This window comes from Anolis carolinensis, chromosome 6 (assembly GCF_035594765.1).
Source record: "Anolis carolinensis isolate JA03-04 chromosome 6, rAnoCar3.1.pri, whole genome shotgun sequence".
In the NCBI taxonomy this organism is placed as follows: Eukaryota; Metazoa; Chordata; class Lepidosauria; order Squamata; family Dactyloidae; genus Anolis; species Anolis carolinensis.
Genome location: NC_085846.1, coordinates 107,811,170 through 107,826,311, shown reverse-complemented (window position 1 = coordinate 107,826,311; position 15,142 = coordinate 107,811,170). Strand labels below are relative to the sequence as shown.

Here is a 15,142-nt window from a genome sequence, read left to right as displayed (position 1 = left end):
ATGAGTGTAGCCATATAACCCTAAGTAAAGTATTTACTGAGTAAAGTGTGCATTTAGTTCTGCTGAATTGTTGAACAATCAAGTCAGTGGTGACAAACTAAGGCAGACTTAGGTGCACTTATATCATCTGAAATAAATGGATTTATGTACTAAAAGTTTACATAGGGGAACCTATAAGACTGTAGACAAGAAGGAAACAGATATTAATTTAGAGCCTATGATACCTTTATATGTACTATTTAAATAGAAGACTGTAACCCCCTAAAGAAAATATATTATCTGAGAAATGATTATGGAACACTAATAGCTAGAAAGTATTGCACTCTACGAAGCAAAACACTTACAAATGTATATCTATTTGAATAAACAAATAAATAATGAACAATGTTTAACAATGTCTAAACTAGATATTTAAATTACACTTATCACAGTCTGCATCACCAGTACATTTAGTGCAATATGAATATTTCTCTAAACCTACAACTTACCTCCTTCTTGTCTGTGGCACCTTTATTCCATGTTCCCGCATCTGTAGAAACATAAAAAACCATGCTTTGGAACATAAAACATCATATTTAATACAGACACTGCTTTACTTTCTGTAGACTGCACTCTTTTTATTGTACATTAAACATTAAGATGTTGTAGTTGGAAGAGGAAAGTAAAAGCATAGATCAGGTTTGTCACTTTGACTCCAGCTTGCTTTGACAGCTTGCTAATGGAAGATCAATGGAAGCGGTGGTGTAAGAGTGCATTATATTAATTAGTTCAATAGTATGTCCGAGGAATGTACCTCTGCTTACCAGCACCTTAAAATAATCAATATGATGTCATCTTCTAGTACAGAAAAATGTTTACAGTAATAAATGAAGAATAGATTTACAGCTGATGCACTTTTAAGGGAAAATGGAGCTATCTGTGTTCTGAATTTTTTTAATTTAAGACAGACAGAAATTACGGTTTCCAGGCTACAGTGGCAACACATTAGTAAGTATTGAGATACAGGAGTGCACTCTCAAGTTAGGAACAGGAAAATTTGGGAATATGTCGCTGTGATGTATTTGGATTTTAATGCATCTTGGTTAAGTTTTCCTCTGTGGCTTTCAGAAAAAGTAGATAAGAGAGCCCTTCAAATCGTATTTCCATTACAGAAATATACAAAGAGAGGGAAGAGAGGGGAAGGAAGGGGGAAATAACAATCTCTTACACTTTTAATGTAAGAGATAGAAATGCAGATGTTCCATCTACTCCTAATCCATGAACTCTGGATTTAAATGCAGGATTAACCAGTTAGTTGGGATAGATCAGTGGTTCCCAACCCGTGGGCCACAGCCCAGCAGTAAGCCGCAAGAATCAAAATCTGGTCCGCAAACCTCCTTCCTCTTTATTTATCTAATTTTTAATTTTATTTCCGTTCCTTTCCACAGAGCTGACCATTGCATTGGATAGACCACATCAGCTCTAGATTATTAAATATGGTTTTCTGTGACTACTGGATGGCATTTGTTCTATATCAGCAACTAGAGCTGATGTGGATTATTATTTATTTATTTATTTCTCACATTTATATCCCGCCCTTCTCACCCGAAGGGACTCAGGGCGGCTTACAACAGTGGCAACAATTAGATGTCCATACAAAACAATATAAAACACCACATAAAACAGTTAAAACTATTAAAATACATTATGAATTAAAAATATACATTTCAAACATAAAATCAGATCCGTCCTTCCTCATGCTTTGTCCATAGTTCAGTACGTGCAATTTTCTGAATCAGAACCCCAAATAACCAAATCTAATCTAAAGTTGACCAAAACCTGATTTGTAACCCTTTTGGTACTATTGTTGGAGAGTGATCCCTGGGTCCAGTGGCCCCCAATCAAGTTGTCCCTGCTCAAAGTGGTCCCTGGTAAAAAAAAAAAAAAGGTTGGGAACCACTGGGATAGATGATATATAGAACATTTCAGAAAGTACAAACTTGTGGAACTTAGGGTACTTCCAGATAGCACTGAATCGTGGGTTTTCCATGAGGGGTAAAAAAAAAAACCCGAAACTTGACAGCTGGTCCGCACACAGACCTGTTGATCCTGAGATTTCTGCCTGCAACATTCAGACTTGCTGCTTCATTACAACTGAAAAATCTCTCGTTTTTAGAGCTTCGTAACGATTCCTCCCGTGTTTTCAGGGGAGGTCATCTAGCCACCTGCCATTTTGAACCGGGAGCTCCTGAGATAAAGTTACTGTGTAGATGGGCTCTGAGAATCATGAATTCCCTCAAAAAGATGAGGTCTAGGTTTGCCCTATTATCATGGATGCTGAATTAGCTGCTTATAATAAATATGTAATTGACACTTAGTAGGTGGATCCAAATTTAGCCATAACGTATTTAAATTCACCAATTTCAAAGAGCCTATTCTTAAGTACAATTACTATTTTTAAAGCACTGTATAATAATTATGTTGTATTAGTACAAGGATGGGCAGCCAAGTGGATTCAGAAGCTGTACACACACATAAACAATTTCTCAGTTCCTGGACCTCCGTAGACCATACACACTCCTGCTGGGAAAAGCAAAAAGAACCAAAATGGGGTTGCAACCAAAACAAATATTGGAGTATACCATCTTTCAGGCCAGAAGAACCTTGATGGCTTCTAGAGGATTAATTCTCCATTTTTAGTCATGTTTTTAAAGGCTGGCGGTCCTTGGGGGTCTGACAGGGCCCCAGAGGTTGGTCAGAAAGAATTAAGGGTCACATAATAGCTCTCACAGTGCACAATTTCCATGCCCAAAATAGTCTGATTTACTAATCTAACATAAAACCTTATTTAAAATGCCTTCAGATGTGACAGCATTGTAAAACTAATGGACCCTGAAACAATTCCTGAGTTAAACAAAAAAATCTTGCCTATCCCAGAAGCTGGAGTTACGTTTTAAACTATATTTAGAACCTGATATAAAATTAAAATTCTCTATAAATCAAGATTGTAATGGAAATTAGAATGGAGCTGATTCTCTATAAAATTAAAATTAGAATAAAAATGGCTATATAATATGCGCAAGCTCTCAATGTGTACGTCTTCTGAATTAGGGAGATGTAAGTGGTAATTGCAAGAATAGCTCAAAATAATTTTAGACCAAAGGAGCCATTTTTGCACCAGCCTGATTATCTGGAACAAGTTGCAACAGCCTGATAGCCCTCTACCCACTTTATGAACACAATATAATTATGGGAGCAAAGCAGCCTGTAAGGGCCTGTGAAATAGACAGGATTAAGGCAGTTGTAGAGTGTGATTCAAAGGCCAAGCAGTGAAGCAGGTGAGAAAATATATTTTTCTTCTTTGCAATTGTTTGCAACACTGCTTTTATCGAAAGCCTTTAGAAATTAAAATAAAGGAAAGCTGATTTTTTTTAACATAGTACCTTGCATGTGATGACCTTTATTCATTAATCCCATTTCATAATCATCGCCTTTCCCTACTGAATCCACACCCTTTTCTGCTCTGTCTCCTTCAAGCTTCCCAGCAGCATTTTTCTTTTCTTCATCAACATCAACAGCTTGAATAGCATCAGCAATGATATCAGCCATCTCATCCAGCTCTGGAGGGTTCAACTTATCTACATCCACATGATATTTCTTTAGGTCTCTCAGAACGTCTTGAATAAATATTTCTTGGGAAGGGAGAAAAAACTTGATTACTCATAAAAAGTATAATGCTGTTGCAAGGGAAAGAGAAACAAAGCATCAGTCTCAGAAGGAGCTAGTTAATTATCTATCAGTCCTGACTACCTTATTCAGTGCTAATCTGTATTCAAATATATATCCTAAAAACTACAGTAGTTTTTTTTCTTATTCAAATGTGTTTACTGAATTGATTCAACTTTTATTAATTTTTCAGGATATCTTCTTATACAAATCAGCAATTAAATCACTTGTCTCAGTAGGCAAACAAATCCCTGGTTTAGGATAAATTGGTGGTGAAATATGTCCTGAGTTAGATAGTCCTACTACGTTATGGCACAGGGCTTTAAGTGGGCAGCCCTACATTTCTGTTGACTGCAGAAATTTGGGGAATGTAGTTTAGGGCAGGGCCTTTTGAATTCTCAGCTACAGAGGTTCTCACCTTCCCAAACTACATTTCTAAGAATTCTGTAGGTGGTAGAAATGTGGGGCTGCCCGCTTTAAAGCCCTGGTATCATAATGTGTATAGACCAATAAGGTTCAATAGAGATACCTATTTATCTACACTTGCATGTACACTGCTCGGAACTTTCTAGAGCCATTACATAAGATTTTTGTCAGTAACCCCATGCATCCTTAGACACCTCATCCCCTCACTTCCTGCCAAAACTCTCAGTTCTATAAATTCCAAAACAGCAGCTTCTAAGGATGTAAGGAGAAGCAGAACCCAATGTAGGAAGGATTGTCACAGGTTGAGTTCAAGAGAATTGTAGCTTATTGCTCATGACATGAATTGGTACATGTCATTCAGACTGAGAAACCCGGAGCATATCTACACCGACCATTTATTGTGTATGGCGGCCTTGACCCATGCTAACCAAAGTAACAGGATACTCTGAATTCTGACCCAGAATTTGGACTATCCCATGACTTTTGGATGGTTTCAAGACAGAACTGACTGTAATCATTTTCACTGCCATTGTGTGTTTCCCAGTCTCAGGCAGCCCCAGGACACGGGATAGCACTTATCATCCCTTCCTGTTCTCCATGACATGGTGGTCTCTGGACATGACATATGTCCTGCCACTTCACTATCACCTGCAGTGAAGTTGACCAAGGTGATGACCAGTCCTTACCTATTCTACTCCAAGCACATACAAGGTGCAACTACACAGGTGACTCCAGACAGTTGATTCCAAACTAACATAACCTGTATTTTTGGTGGATTTTTCCTCTACAAATTTAGTTTAATTCTGGCACTACAGAGTTGGTTGCCCAGCAAAAACTCAGGCTGCTGAAAAATAAGCTCTGAATATAACTCTGCCATTTCACTTTCTCTTATTTCCAACTCACTTTCTTTCCTTTCCCTTTATCAGGTCTTATCTCTCCTGTCTCCTTCCCTGGGTTCCATAGTCCCAATCTCAAACGAAATGAAAATAAAGGGTAAGAACTCAAACTGGAGAAAATGAATGGCCAACAGCCCTGCTCCAGAGTTCACTAAAAGACTCTCGGCAGGTCTTTCTGGTTCATTAAATAATGTGAAGATAGAGAAACTGCCTGCCTTCTCTGAAGTGTATTGTTTTTCACTCTGGGCATTCACTAGGATGCTTCCCATAAAAAAAAACACTTCCTGGAGATAAGCTTCTTGTTAAAGGTGAGTGACATCTCAGGAAAAACACAACACTGCTATTATACAACCACTGTCCATGAGAGCCAAAAGGTCAAGAACGACCACAGACCCAAGTGTCAGCAGTTTTGAAAAGTGTGCTAGATTTGATATGTTAGAAGACACATTAACCTCTAGAAACTGGACTGAATTCATGGCAGGAAGCTAAGAAAGATACTTGGTTGGTGAACGGAAAGAACAAAAATATTTATGAGACTGAAAATTTAAAATATCCTGTGCCGCTGAACCCAAACCTATAGAACAAAAAAATAAAGTATTCTATGCATGTTTATTTAAACACCCAATATTGTATCCAAACATGGTATCTCAGGATACGCTACGTCTGTGAAAGACAAACTATTGAGTTTCAATACATTTTACCGCACATTGTTCTCTGTAAGTGTTAAGTAGCTATTTCTGCAGACGCCTGCTAAGCAAGGTGAAAAAGGACAGTGCATGATAATGAAATCAGCATGGGCTTAGTTTGTTCTAGCAGCAGTCCTGTCCCAGAGATGCTCAGTGTCACCTGGACTTGTGTTTACACTAAAATGTACTTTTTGAAACCTATTATCAGGCAGATGCCTCACCATGAAGGCTATTATAGTTCTATGGGAATATATGCATTGGCTTTACCTCTGATTACATTGCAACACTTCTCAATAGATTTTGTACTTTGAATGGGGAAAACAACCAGGAGAAGACTGTAAGAAGAGGCACATCAAAACACAGTGTATATTAAATTTCAGGTTTCTACAGGGGATTAGAATGACATCTGCAAGCTATCAATTTCCTAAAGAGTAGCTGTGTTAGTTTGTAAAAACAAAAACAATATAAATCCTGGTGGCACCTTTTGTTGTGATGTACCTTCAAGTCACTTCCAATTTATGGTGACTCCAAGGTGAACCTATCACAGGGTTTTCTTGACAAGACTTATTCAGAAGACGCTTGCCCTTCCCTTCCTCTGACACAGAGAACCCTGGACTCCAGAGTCATAGTCCTATGTTGGGTCCTAAGACTAATACAGTAGAGTCTCACTTATCCAACACTCGCTTATCCAATGTTCTGGATTATCCAATGCATTTTTGTAGTCAATGTTTTCAATATATCGTGATATTTTGGTGCTAAATTTGTAAATACAGTAATTACAACATAATCTTACTGCATATTGAACTACTTTTTCTATCAAATTTGTTGTATAAGTTATAACATGATGTTTTGGTGCTTAATTTGTAAAATCATAACCTAATTTGATGTTTAATAGGCTTTTCCTTAATCTCTCCTTAATATCCAACATATTCGCTTATCCAACATTCTGCCGGCCCGTTTACGTTGGATAAGTGAGACTCTACTATACAAGTATTATATGGGCTTCTTGGATTAGAGCCCATTTCATCAGATGTATACAATGTTCTTCCAAATTTCATGGAGAGAATGACAAAATCATGCATCTTTGATAGATGTTGATGAACTTGACAAAACCTGCGCATCTGACAAAACCTCTAGTCTAGAACACTATATGAACACTCATACAAAGATTCCTTACCATCTACAGGAGTTAGAGGAACTCTCAAAGCACTCTGAACAGAACCAGATGCCAGTCCAGATCCAGGTCTCCGTAGGAATGGTGGCCACATTTCAAAATCTCCTGCTTTTTCTTTAAACAGTTTTCCATCAAGATGGTCAATCTGAGAAGGTTTCAACCTATAGGAGGATGACTCTTTAGTCCTGCTAACAGATGCACCACCACCAAGATTTTTTGCTTGCACCTTCTGAGTGATGTATGCATGTAATGCTGCCAAAAGAGCCTTTCGGTCAAATTGTTCTTCGGGTTTTAGTGGGAACTTATCCATCTGTGGCTGACCGAAGGTCCTCCCTGGGAAGTTTCCAATATATTTTGAATGAGCTGCTGCTGGGCGGGTGAGAGTTGATGTTTTTCCTTTAGAATTCTGCACCATGTAATTGATAATGTTGTCAGATGGGATGTTATCAGTCTAGAAGAAAAGGGCAAGTTCTATTAGAAATATTCTTACGCAAATCCCTTCTAAACAGTCAATATGTGAACAGTATAAGAATATAGAATACTAATGCTTCTGTTTTAACTATATGCTCAGACAGGAAAGCAATTCACATTAGCTTATTCCAAGATGGATTTTGCAAATTATAACTATGTATGCTGCTTACCCTTTTGCTTATTTGGACTGTTTCACGGGGAAATTATTCATCTGATTCTCTCCTATATATTTTCCATATACTGTCTATGCAAGGGCTAAAATATGCTCTTAAAAATTCTTAAAGACTACAAGCAGTCCCCAAGTTACAAACAAGGTAGGTTCTGTAGGTTTGCTCTTAAGTTTAAAGTTGGAATGGGTACATTTTAAAAGTGTAACTATATAGGGTTGTTGTATGTCTTTCGGGCTGTGTGGCCATGTTCCAGAAGTATTCTCTCCTGACGTTTCACCCACATCTATGGCAGGCATCCTCAGAGGTACCTCACAACCTCTGAGGATGCCTGCCATAGATGTGGGCAAAACGTCAGGAGAGAATACTTCTGGAACATGGCTACACAGCCCGAAAGACATACAACAACCATGTGATCCTGGCCATGAAAGCCTTCGACAACACACTGTAACTATATATTTGTGTGTGTGTGTGTGTGTGTGTGTGTGTGTGTGCACGCGTATACAATATATATACACACACACGTGAACTTTGGAGACCATAGAGAAGGATTTAACACTCCGGTGATGTTTCCTTTGCTATCTGTGCCCCTGATCTGAAGATTTCATCACACTTTCTGTCCCTGTGATAACTGGAATTTGAAAAATTTGGCTTGTTGTAGAAACAGGAATTGGTGATGAAGTTTCAGTGGAGACATATTTTCCTCATGATAACTCTTTTAGAAGTGAATTTCCCTTCCAAGGGATAGACTTCTTTCACTTTCTGTTATCTCAACCCCATTCTTAACTACGAGTTGTATGTAAGTCCAATATGGGGACTGTCTGTATCCTAAAAAGACACACAGAATTCAAAGGCCCATAGGATGCCATGAATGGAAGTGCAGCGGTTTCATACACCTCCTTTAGCCCCATAAAGCCTAGCTATGCAATGCCATGTTTAGCAATAGGAAGGCTGAGCTGTATTAGCAGACACATATTGAGAACTCAGCTATAAGGGGTCTATAAATATTAAACATTACAGCTTTATAGACTATGAAAATAATAGAGCATTGATATAACAGGCTAGAGTTGAACGTACAAACATTATATGTAACACAGGTCTTGAAACCTGAAAGTGACAGCTGTCATACATCATGGTCCCAAAGCCATCCACAGAGTTCCACATACATAAATTGTTTTTACACTTGCCCTAAACTGTGGTTTTTAGTTTCCCCATCTACCCTGGGGGTTAAGAAATCCTAAAATGAAATTCAACACAAAGTGCAAGTTTCTGCTAGAAAGCCCTATCCCTGTGGCTGAAGCACCTCATATTTAGATGTGTGACACTTTGGCTATCAGTCTGATACTCTAAAAGCACAACCAAATTCAAGCAGCCAACAAAAATGAGAACAAATGTTACAATATACAAACCCTTCTCAGGCCATTTCCAAAAGGGATGCCTCCTTAATCTAGGATAGATTTCAAATATAGATTTCAAAAAGAGTCTAGATGCTCAAAATATTGGAAGAGCTACCATTTCCCCAATTCTCTTGTAAACAAACAAGCCCATCAAGAGGAAGAGCAACACAAACACCTGAAGCAGCCTTACACAAATTGGGTACAAGTGTCAATCGCAGGCTAAGCTGGTATCAAGAGAAGATGGGTAGTCTCTCAGCAGCTTGACAGGTCACAGCTCTGGCAGCCTGCAACACTATTTGAAAATTCCTAATTAAAAATGTGGTATCAACAGCAGTAAGCCTAGTGGAAAGCTTCTGACAGTCAGTCCAAAATCATAGAAAGAGAACATGCCTAAAAAACAAATGTAGCTGAAAGTTCCAGGACTCCATTGAAAGCTACCATTGGCCATGATGATAGACACTCACCAGCATCACTCTATATCTTGGCATCTTTACTGGGTGGAAATTCTATCTTTTGGGGAAGTTTTCTCTGTTACACTGAATTCCAACATGGACAGCATTAGATTGTATCACTTTGTCAACAATTACTTAGGTCAGACATTTTAAAAATAGCACTCCTTTTCACCGCAATTTTTCCACTTTGAAATTGAGAAAAAACATTCATTAACATAAATATGTGACATCACAGGATTTGGCCATGATGCACACTTGTCTCCCTGGCTTTGACTCTCCAAGATTTTCTTAAGAGCGGAACTGAAAGCATTGTAGGATTTGAACATTCACAAGAATAATTCAGGATTTCATAATTTCCATGGCACCCATGGACCCATCTCAATCTAGTTTTGCTGAATACAACAATGATGATGACTGTAGGTAGAGTAGTTCAAAAGAACATCTATCGGGGATACTATTGACATCTATCGGGGATACTTTGACTGTACTTTTCTTGCATGGCAATGAGTTGGACTGGAAGGCCCATGTGGTCTCTTCCAGCTCTATGATTCAATAATTCTATGACTTTGTCCATTCTATACACTGCAGAAATATACACTTATTGATCTATTTTAATTAACTGTATGGTGTCCTATTATGTGGTGTAAACTTGAATGTTGCCACAGTTAATACCCAATAGTTATATTAAGTTCTTAACATATCATGAAACCATAAGTGGCATAGGATAAAAATGGATCTTACAAAAACTGTTCTTGTCTCATATATTTTTGTTATGTTGTGTATATTCAAGTCATTTCTGACTCATGGCAACCCTATCACAGAATTTTCTTTTTTGATTTTTTTCATAAGAGTTTTGCCCTTGCCTTGCCCTAAAGTTGAGAGACTATGATTTCGTCAAATGGATTTCCATGACCAAGTCAAGGTCTGAGACGTGGGTTCCTATCCAACCCTCAAACACTACACCATGCTGGTATTTTTTGGTCCATTCTCAATCAATCATAACAGCCCATATTAGACATGGGCCAGGTTTAGCTACCTATAAAGAGAGGTAAATGGGAGATGAGCAGGCAAATAGGTGAATGTGCCATCTATCCCATTTAGCACCTCTCAGAACCCGACATCAGCTAGGTATAGGATACAAATTTTAAAGCAAGTCATTACAGTCAAATATCCTCCAAGGATTAACTGCTCATTAATTAGGGGACACTTCTAATTCATGCTATAAGCTAATACTTAGCAATTAGCATACTTCGTCTTTTCATTCCCACATTATCTTCAAAACACTTTATAAATCCCCTGGGATATAGGTAGGCTATTGCCCCTGCTTTATATAAAGGCTAGTCTTAAAAGTAAACTGAATTCATCATCGTGTTAATATCCAGGGGCCCAGAAAATTAATTTGAGAAGAATATGGTTTACTGAAGGAATACATTTTAGAAAAGGTATCAAGATTTTTAATCATGACCCGAGTAATTCTTGGGGCAGAGAAGGGGATGGGTAATATCTGAGAAATTGTGTGGTACAGGACAATGAAATTCAGACCAACATAACCGCCTGAAAATTCCTATACATATTTACCAAGGAGTACGTTTTACTGAAGTTTGTGGTGCTTATTTATGACCATGATAAGTGTTCTCTATGACTCTTACTGCAGCCTTCCTGTTATAGACTGGCATCCAAACAGATCCATAGGCATATGCTTAGGGTCACCATAAGTTGGAAATGTCTTGAACGCACACAAAAACAAAATAAAGCTCTAGCTAAAGAGCATTATTCCCAAAACACAACTACAAAAGTGCCTTTTGGGACAAACAATATACCTTTTATTGTTTCTCCCAGTTCTTTTAAAAGCACAGCTTCCTGGCACTTGGCCAAAGGTCAATTTGTCTTATTATGTGGGAGCAAACATCTAACGACTGAGTGTATGTACACCTAACATACAGTACTTAATAATAGTATACTTTATTTATATTTTGCCCTTCTTCCCTAGGGGCTCAGAGCAGATTACAGCATTTATGTACAAACATTCAATGCCATTATAATCACATGAGACACACAAACACAAACAAAGGCAAGGCTTCTTTCGTTTCCGGCTTCTGGAAAGGTGCTTTAATTCATTTTCAAGCTGAAGAGCCTGTATTGTGACCTCCTGGTCATGTGGCCAACAAGATTGCTTTGGAGCTTTTCTTTGCCTTTTCCCACCAAAGCGGTATCTAATTATCTACTCACATTTGCATGTTTTCAAACTGCTAGGTTGGCAGGAACTAGGGCTGACAGATGGGAGCTTATCCCGTTTGGTGAATTCGAACTGCCAACCTTCAGGTCAGGAGTTCAGCCAGCCTTCAGGTCAGCAGTTCAGCAGCACAAGGGTTTAACCCATTGCACCACCGCGGCCCCTTCACTAAACATTATATATTGCCATTCTCTTACTATGAACTGAACTTTCCAAAGTGAAATTGACTACCTTAACTAGAACTAATCTTAAAGTTAGTATTTAGCTACTAACCACAGTAGGATGCATTGTAGCCACTCAAAATGCCTGAAGGAGAGTTATAATTTGTTTTTCTGAACTTCTATAAATTGTACTTGATCTCTGTCAGGAAACAATTTGTTCATAGTTACTTGTAGGATCGGCATAGAAAGCCAATGTTTAATTCCTTATCCTAGTGTCACCATGCTTTCCAGAATCACAAAATGATACCACATATATGTTCTTTCTCTCATGCTATTCTACCTCCTTATCATGGGATAAAACAACAAAGACATGACCAACAAAGATGTGAGCAATGAAGGTGCTGAAAGAAAGGGCTGCATTGTTTTTCAGGGCTGATACACAGAATCTGTAGATTACAACAGAACAACTCTAATAACAATGTCTGGGAATCCATAGCATTTTTGTTGAAACTCAGCTTTTGTGATCGTTCACAGTATTTTGATTCTGTGAAAGCAGAAGAATGACACTCAAAGGTTTTAAAAGGAACAGCAAAAAAGCTGTATTTCCAGCAATACATGGCTGTTTTCAAAATGCACTTCTCTTTTTCCTTTCAAAATTGCCTTTAAAACCTTTGTATCCCAACTGTGTTAGATGATGTTTCCACTCATGCTTGGAAGAGGGATGGAGTGGTGCAGGTTTTTGCCCAAAGGCTTTCCAAAAATTGCAGCAATTAGCTGACTTGGAAAAATGTACTGCAGAAATATATCCGTTCATAGTCACTGTGAACAACAAAACAACAAGCAAGATTTTTTTTCATACCAAAAGTGGTTTACATCACCAAACTTGTCTGAGTTGTCTAACCAAACAAAAAATTTATAAAAGACTGTGTTCCACCTCAAAAGTATGAAAAATCAAAGGGAGTGGAATCGGGATAGTAAAGGAAAACTACATATAAGCATGGCAAGGAATGAACCAGCTGGTCTGCTAAGAAACCTCACTTGGATGCTTATATTTTTGCAGAAGAAAAATAGAGAAGGAGCCTATATATTCTGGGCTCCCTACTATTTGTTTCTTATATTTCAACTATTCACAGAACTATTTTCCTCCAGAAACATAACGTGAAAGCAAGTATATTGAGTGTATGGTAATAATATATTTGAGCACCAATGTGAACGGGAGAACTGAACCTGCATTGTAAAATAGAAGGTAATATTTCAATTCATTTCCAGTTTAGAACATTATTTTCCTCCTTAAAATGATGGTGGACTCTGTGGTGATCTAGTTCTCTCAAACACATGGCTTTATTGGAATGATGTAGGAGACATGGTGGAGCAATGGGTTAAACCCTTGTGCCGGCTGGACTGCTGACCTGAAGGTTGTGTTGCTGACCTGAAGGTTGCCAGTTTGAATCTGCGAGATGGGGTGAGCTCCCGTCTGTCAGCTCCAGCTTGCGGGAACATGAGAAGCCTCCCAACAGGATGGTAACACATATGGGCATCTCCTGGGCAATATCTCTGTAGACAGCCAATACTATCACACCAGAAGCGACTTGAGAACATACTGCAAGTCACTTCCGACATGATAAAAAAAATTGGAATGATATACCCAAAGGAACAGGTATAAATATATTGTGTTGCTAGTTTTTGTTTTTGAAAAACTACACCTAGCTTTAAATCTTAATTTTAAAAAATTGGTGGGCACTAAAGCTGACGGACAGGAGCTCAACCCATCTTGCAGATTCGAACTGGCAACCCAACCTTTAGGTCAGCAACCCAACCTTTAGGTCAGCAGTCAAGCTGGCACAAGGGTTTTACCCATTGCATCACCGCAGCTCTTCTCAAACACATGGCTTTATTGGAATGATATACCCAAAGAAACAAGGTATAAATATGCAGTAGAGTCTTGCTTATCCAATGTTCTGTATTATCCAACGCAGTTTGCCTTTTAGTAGTCAATATTTTTGTAGTCAATGGTTTCAATACATTGCGATGCTTTGGTGCTGAATTCATAAATACAGTAATGACTACATTATGTTACCATGTATGGAACTGCTTTCTTTGTTGATATGTTGTAAAACATGATGTTTTGATGCTCAATTTGTAAAATCATAACGTAATTTGATGTTTAATAGGCTTTTCCTTAATCCCTCCTTATTATCCAACATTTTTGCTTATCCAACGTTCTGCCGGCCCATTTATGTTGGATAAGTGAGACTCTACTGTATTGTGTTGCTATTTTTTACACTTAGCTTTAAATCTTAATTTTTTTAAAAAATACCAAACTTGTAATATAGTTGATATTAATATATAAGCTATTTTTGTTTTGTTTTTAACCTGTACATTCACTCCAAACAATGTATAAATCACTATAGCTGTCTCTTTCAAAAGGCAGCTTGGTGAGGGGAAAACGCAGTGTGCTTTCCATGCATGTTTATCCCAGGATTCCTCCTCTTCATTCTTCAGCCGCAACACTTCTGGGTGCTGTCTCCAAGGCAACATATAATGATGTTGGTGAGTGGTGTCATCACGGCACTCTTCCCCACCAAACAGTTCCATTGTATAGATTATTTATGAATTCACATGACATCCACAGCATCACTGAAATACCTCTTGGACAAATTCTCACTTTCCACTGTCTTCAAAGAATGACATCCACACTCAGTGGCTCACTACTGAAAAACCTGAGTTTCAAAAAGGCTAGGAAAAAAACACTGGCGGGCAAAAGACACTGATAATTAATTCCTAAACATATTTTATCATTTCTGCAAGCTCTTTAACCATGGTAGAGATAGCTGTTGTCTTGTTCCATATATTTTGAATGATTACTGACTGGTATATACACACAGCTGATATATTCATTTTTCAAACATGTTTTTAAAAATCGCTCTTACATGCCTTAGAATAGTTCTCCTAAAATAATAACCAAACCCATATTACTTTTGAGTACCTCTAAAGAAGTAATTAATATGCTTAGTATTTTAGGATAAATGTGAAAATGATTTCTTTCCATTTCCCCCTAATTCAAATACTTTTGTACAATGTGCATGTATCTAATACTTGAGTGAATACCCCTTTGAGAATATAAAAATATAAGATCCAGCAAACAGTTAAAAAACACCAGAGCATTTATCCCTGGAACTTGCATTTCTGGAGACTAGTTGACACAATATACAAAACCGATGTAAACTCTGTGAAGTTTGGATAAATCCTATTACCTGGTTCTTAAACGTTTTATTATACTCTATGACCCTGTTCATCCCTTTACCAGTTTTTATAAATATGTATGGCAACGCACTGCCTCTTTCCAGGTCAGTACTTCTTGTTTGCAGCTGTAT

General features: G+C 37.9%; 1 protein-coding gene across 4 annotated transcripts in view; it reads right to left on the bottom strand.

Annotated features, from left to right (window-relative positions):
• The window catches only part of ptprn2 (protein tyrosine phosphatase receptor type N2), a 612,886-nt gene that overhangs the window by 414,375 nt on the left and 183,369 nt on the right, over positions 1-15,142 (bottom strand). For all 4 annotated transcript variants that reach the window (XM_062984600.1, XM_062984602.1, XM_062984601.1 and 1 more), the window contains 3 exons: positions 6,891-7,338; positions 3,423-3,671; positions 489-529 (listed from right to left, as the gene is read on the bottom strand). In XM_062984600.1, the coding sequence (XP_062840670.1) occupies positions 489-529; positions 3,423-3,671; positions 6,891-7,338 (738 nt within the window). The remainder of the gene's footprint in view (positions 1-488; positions 530-3,422; positions 3,672-6,890; positions 7,339-15,142) is intronic.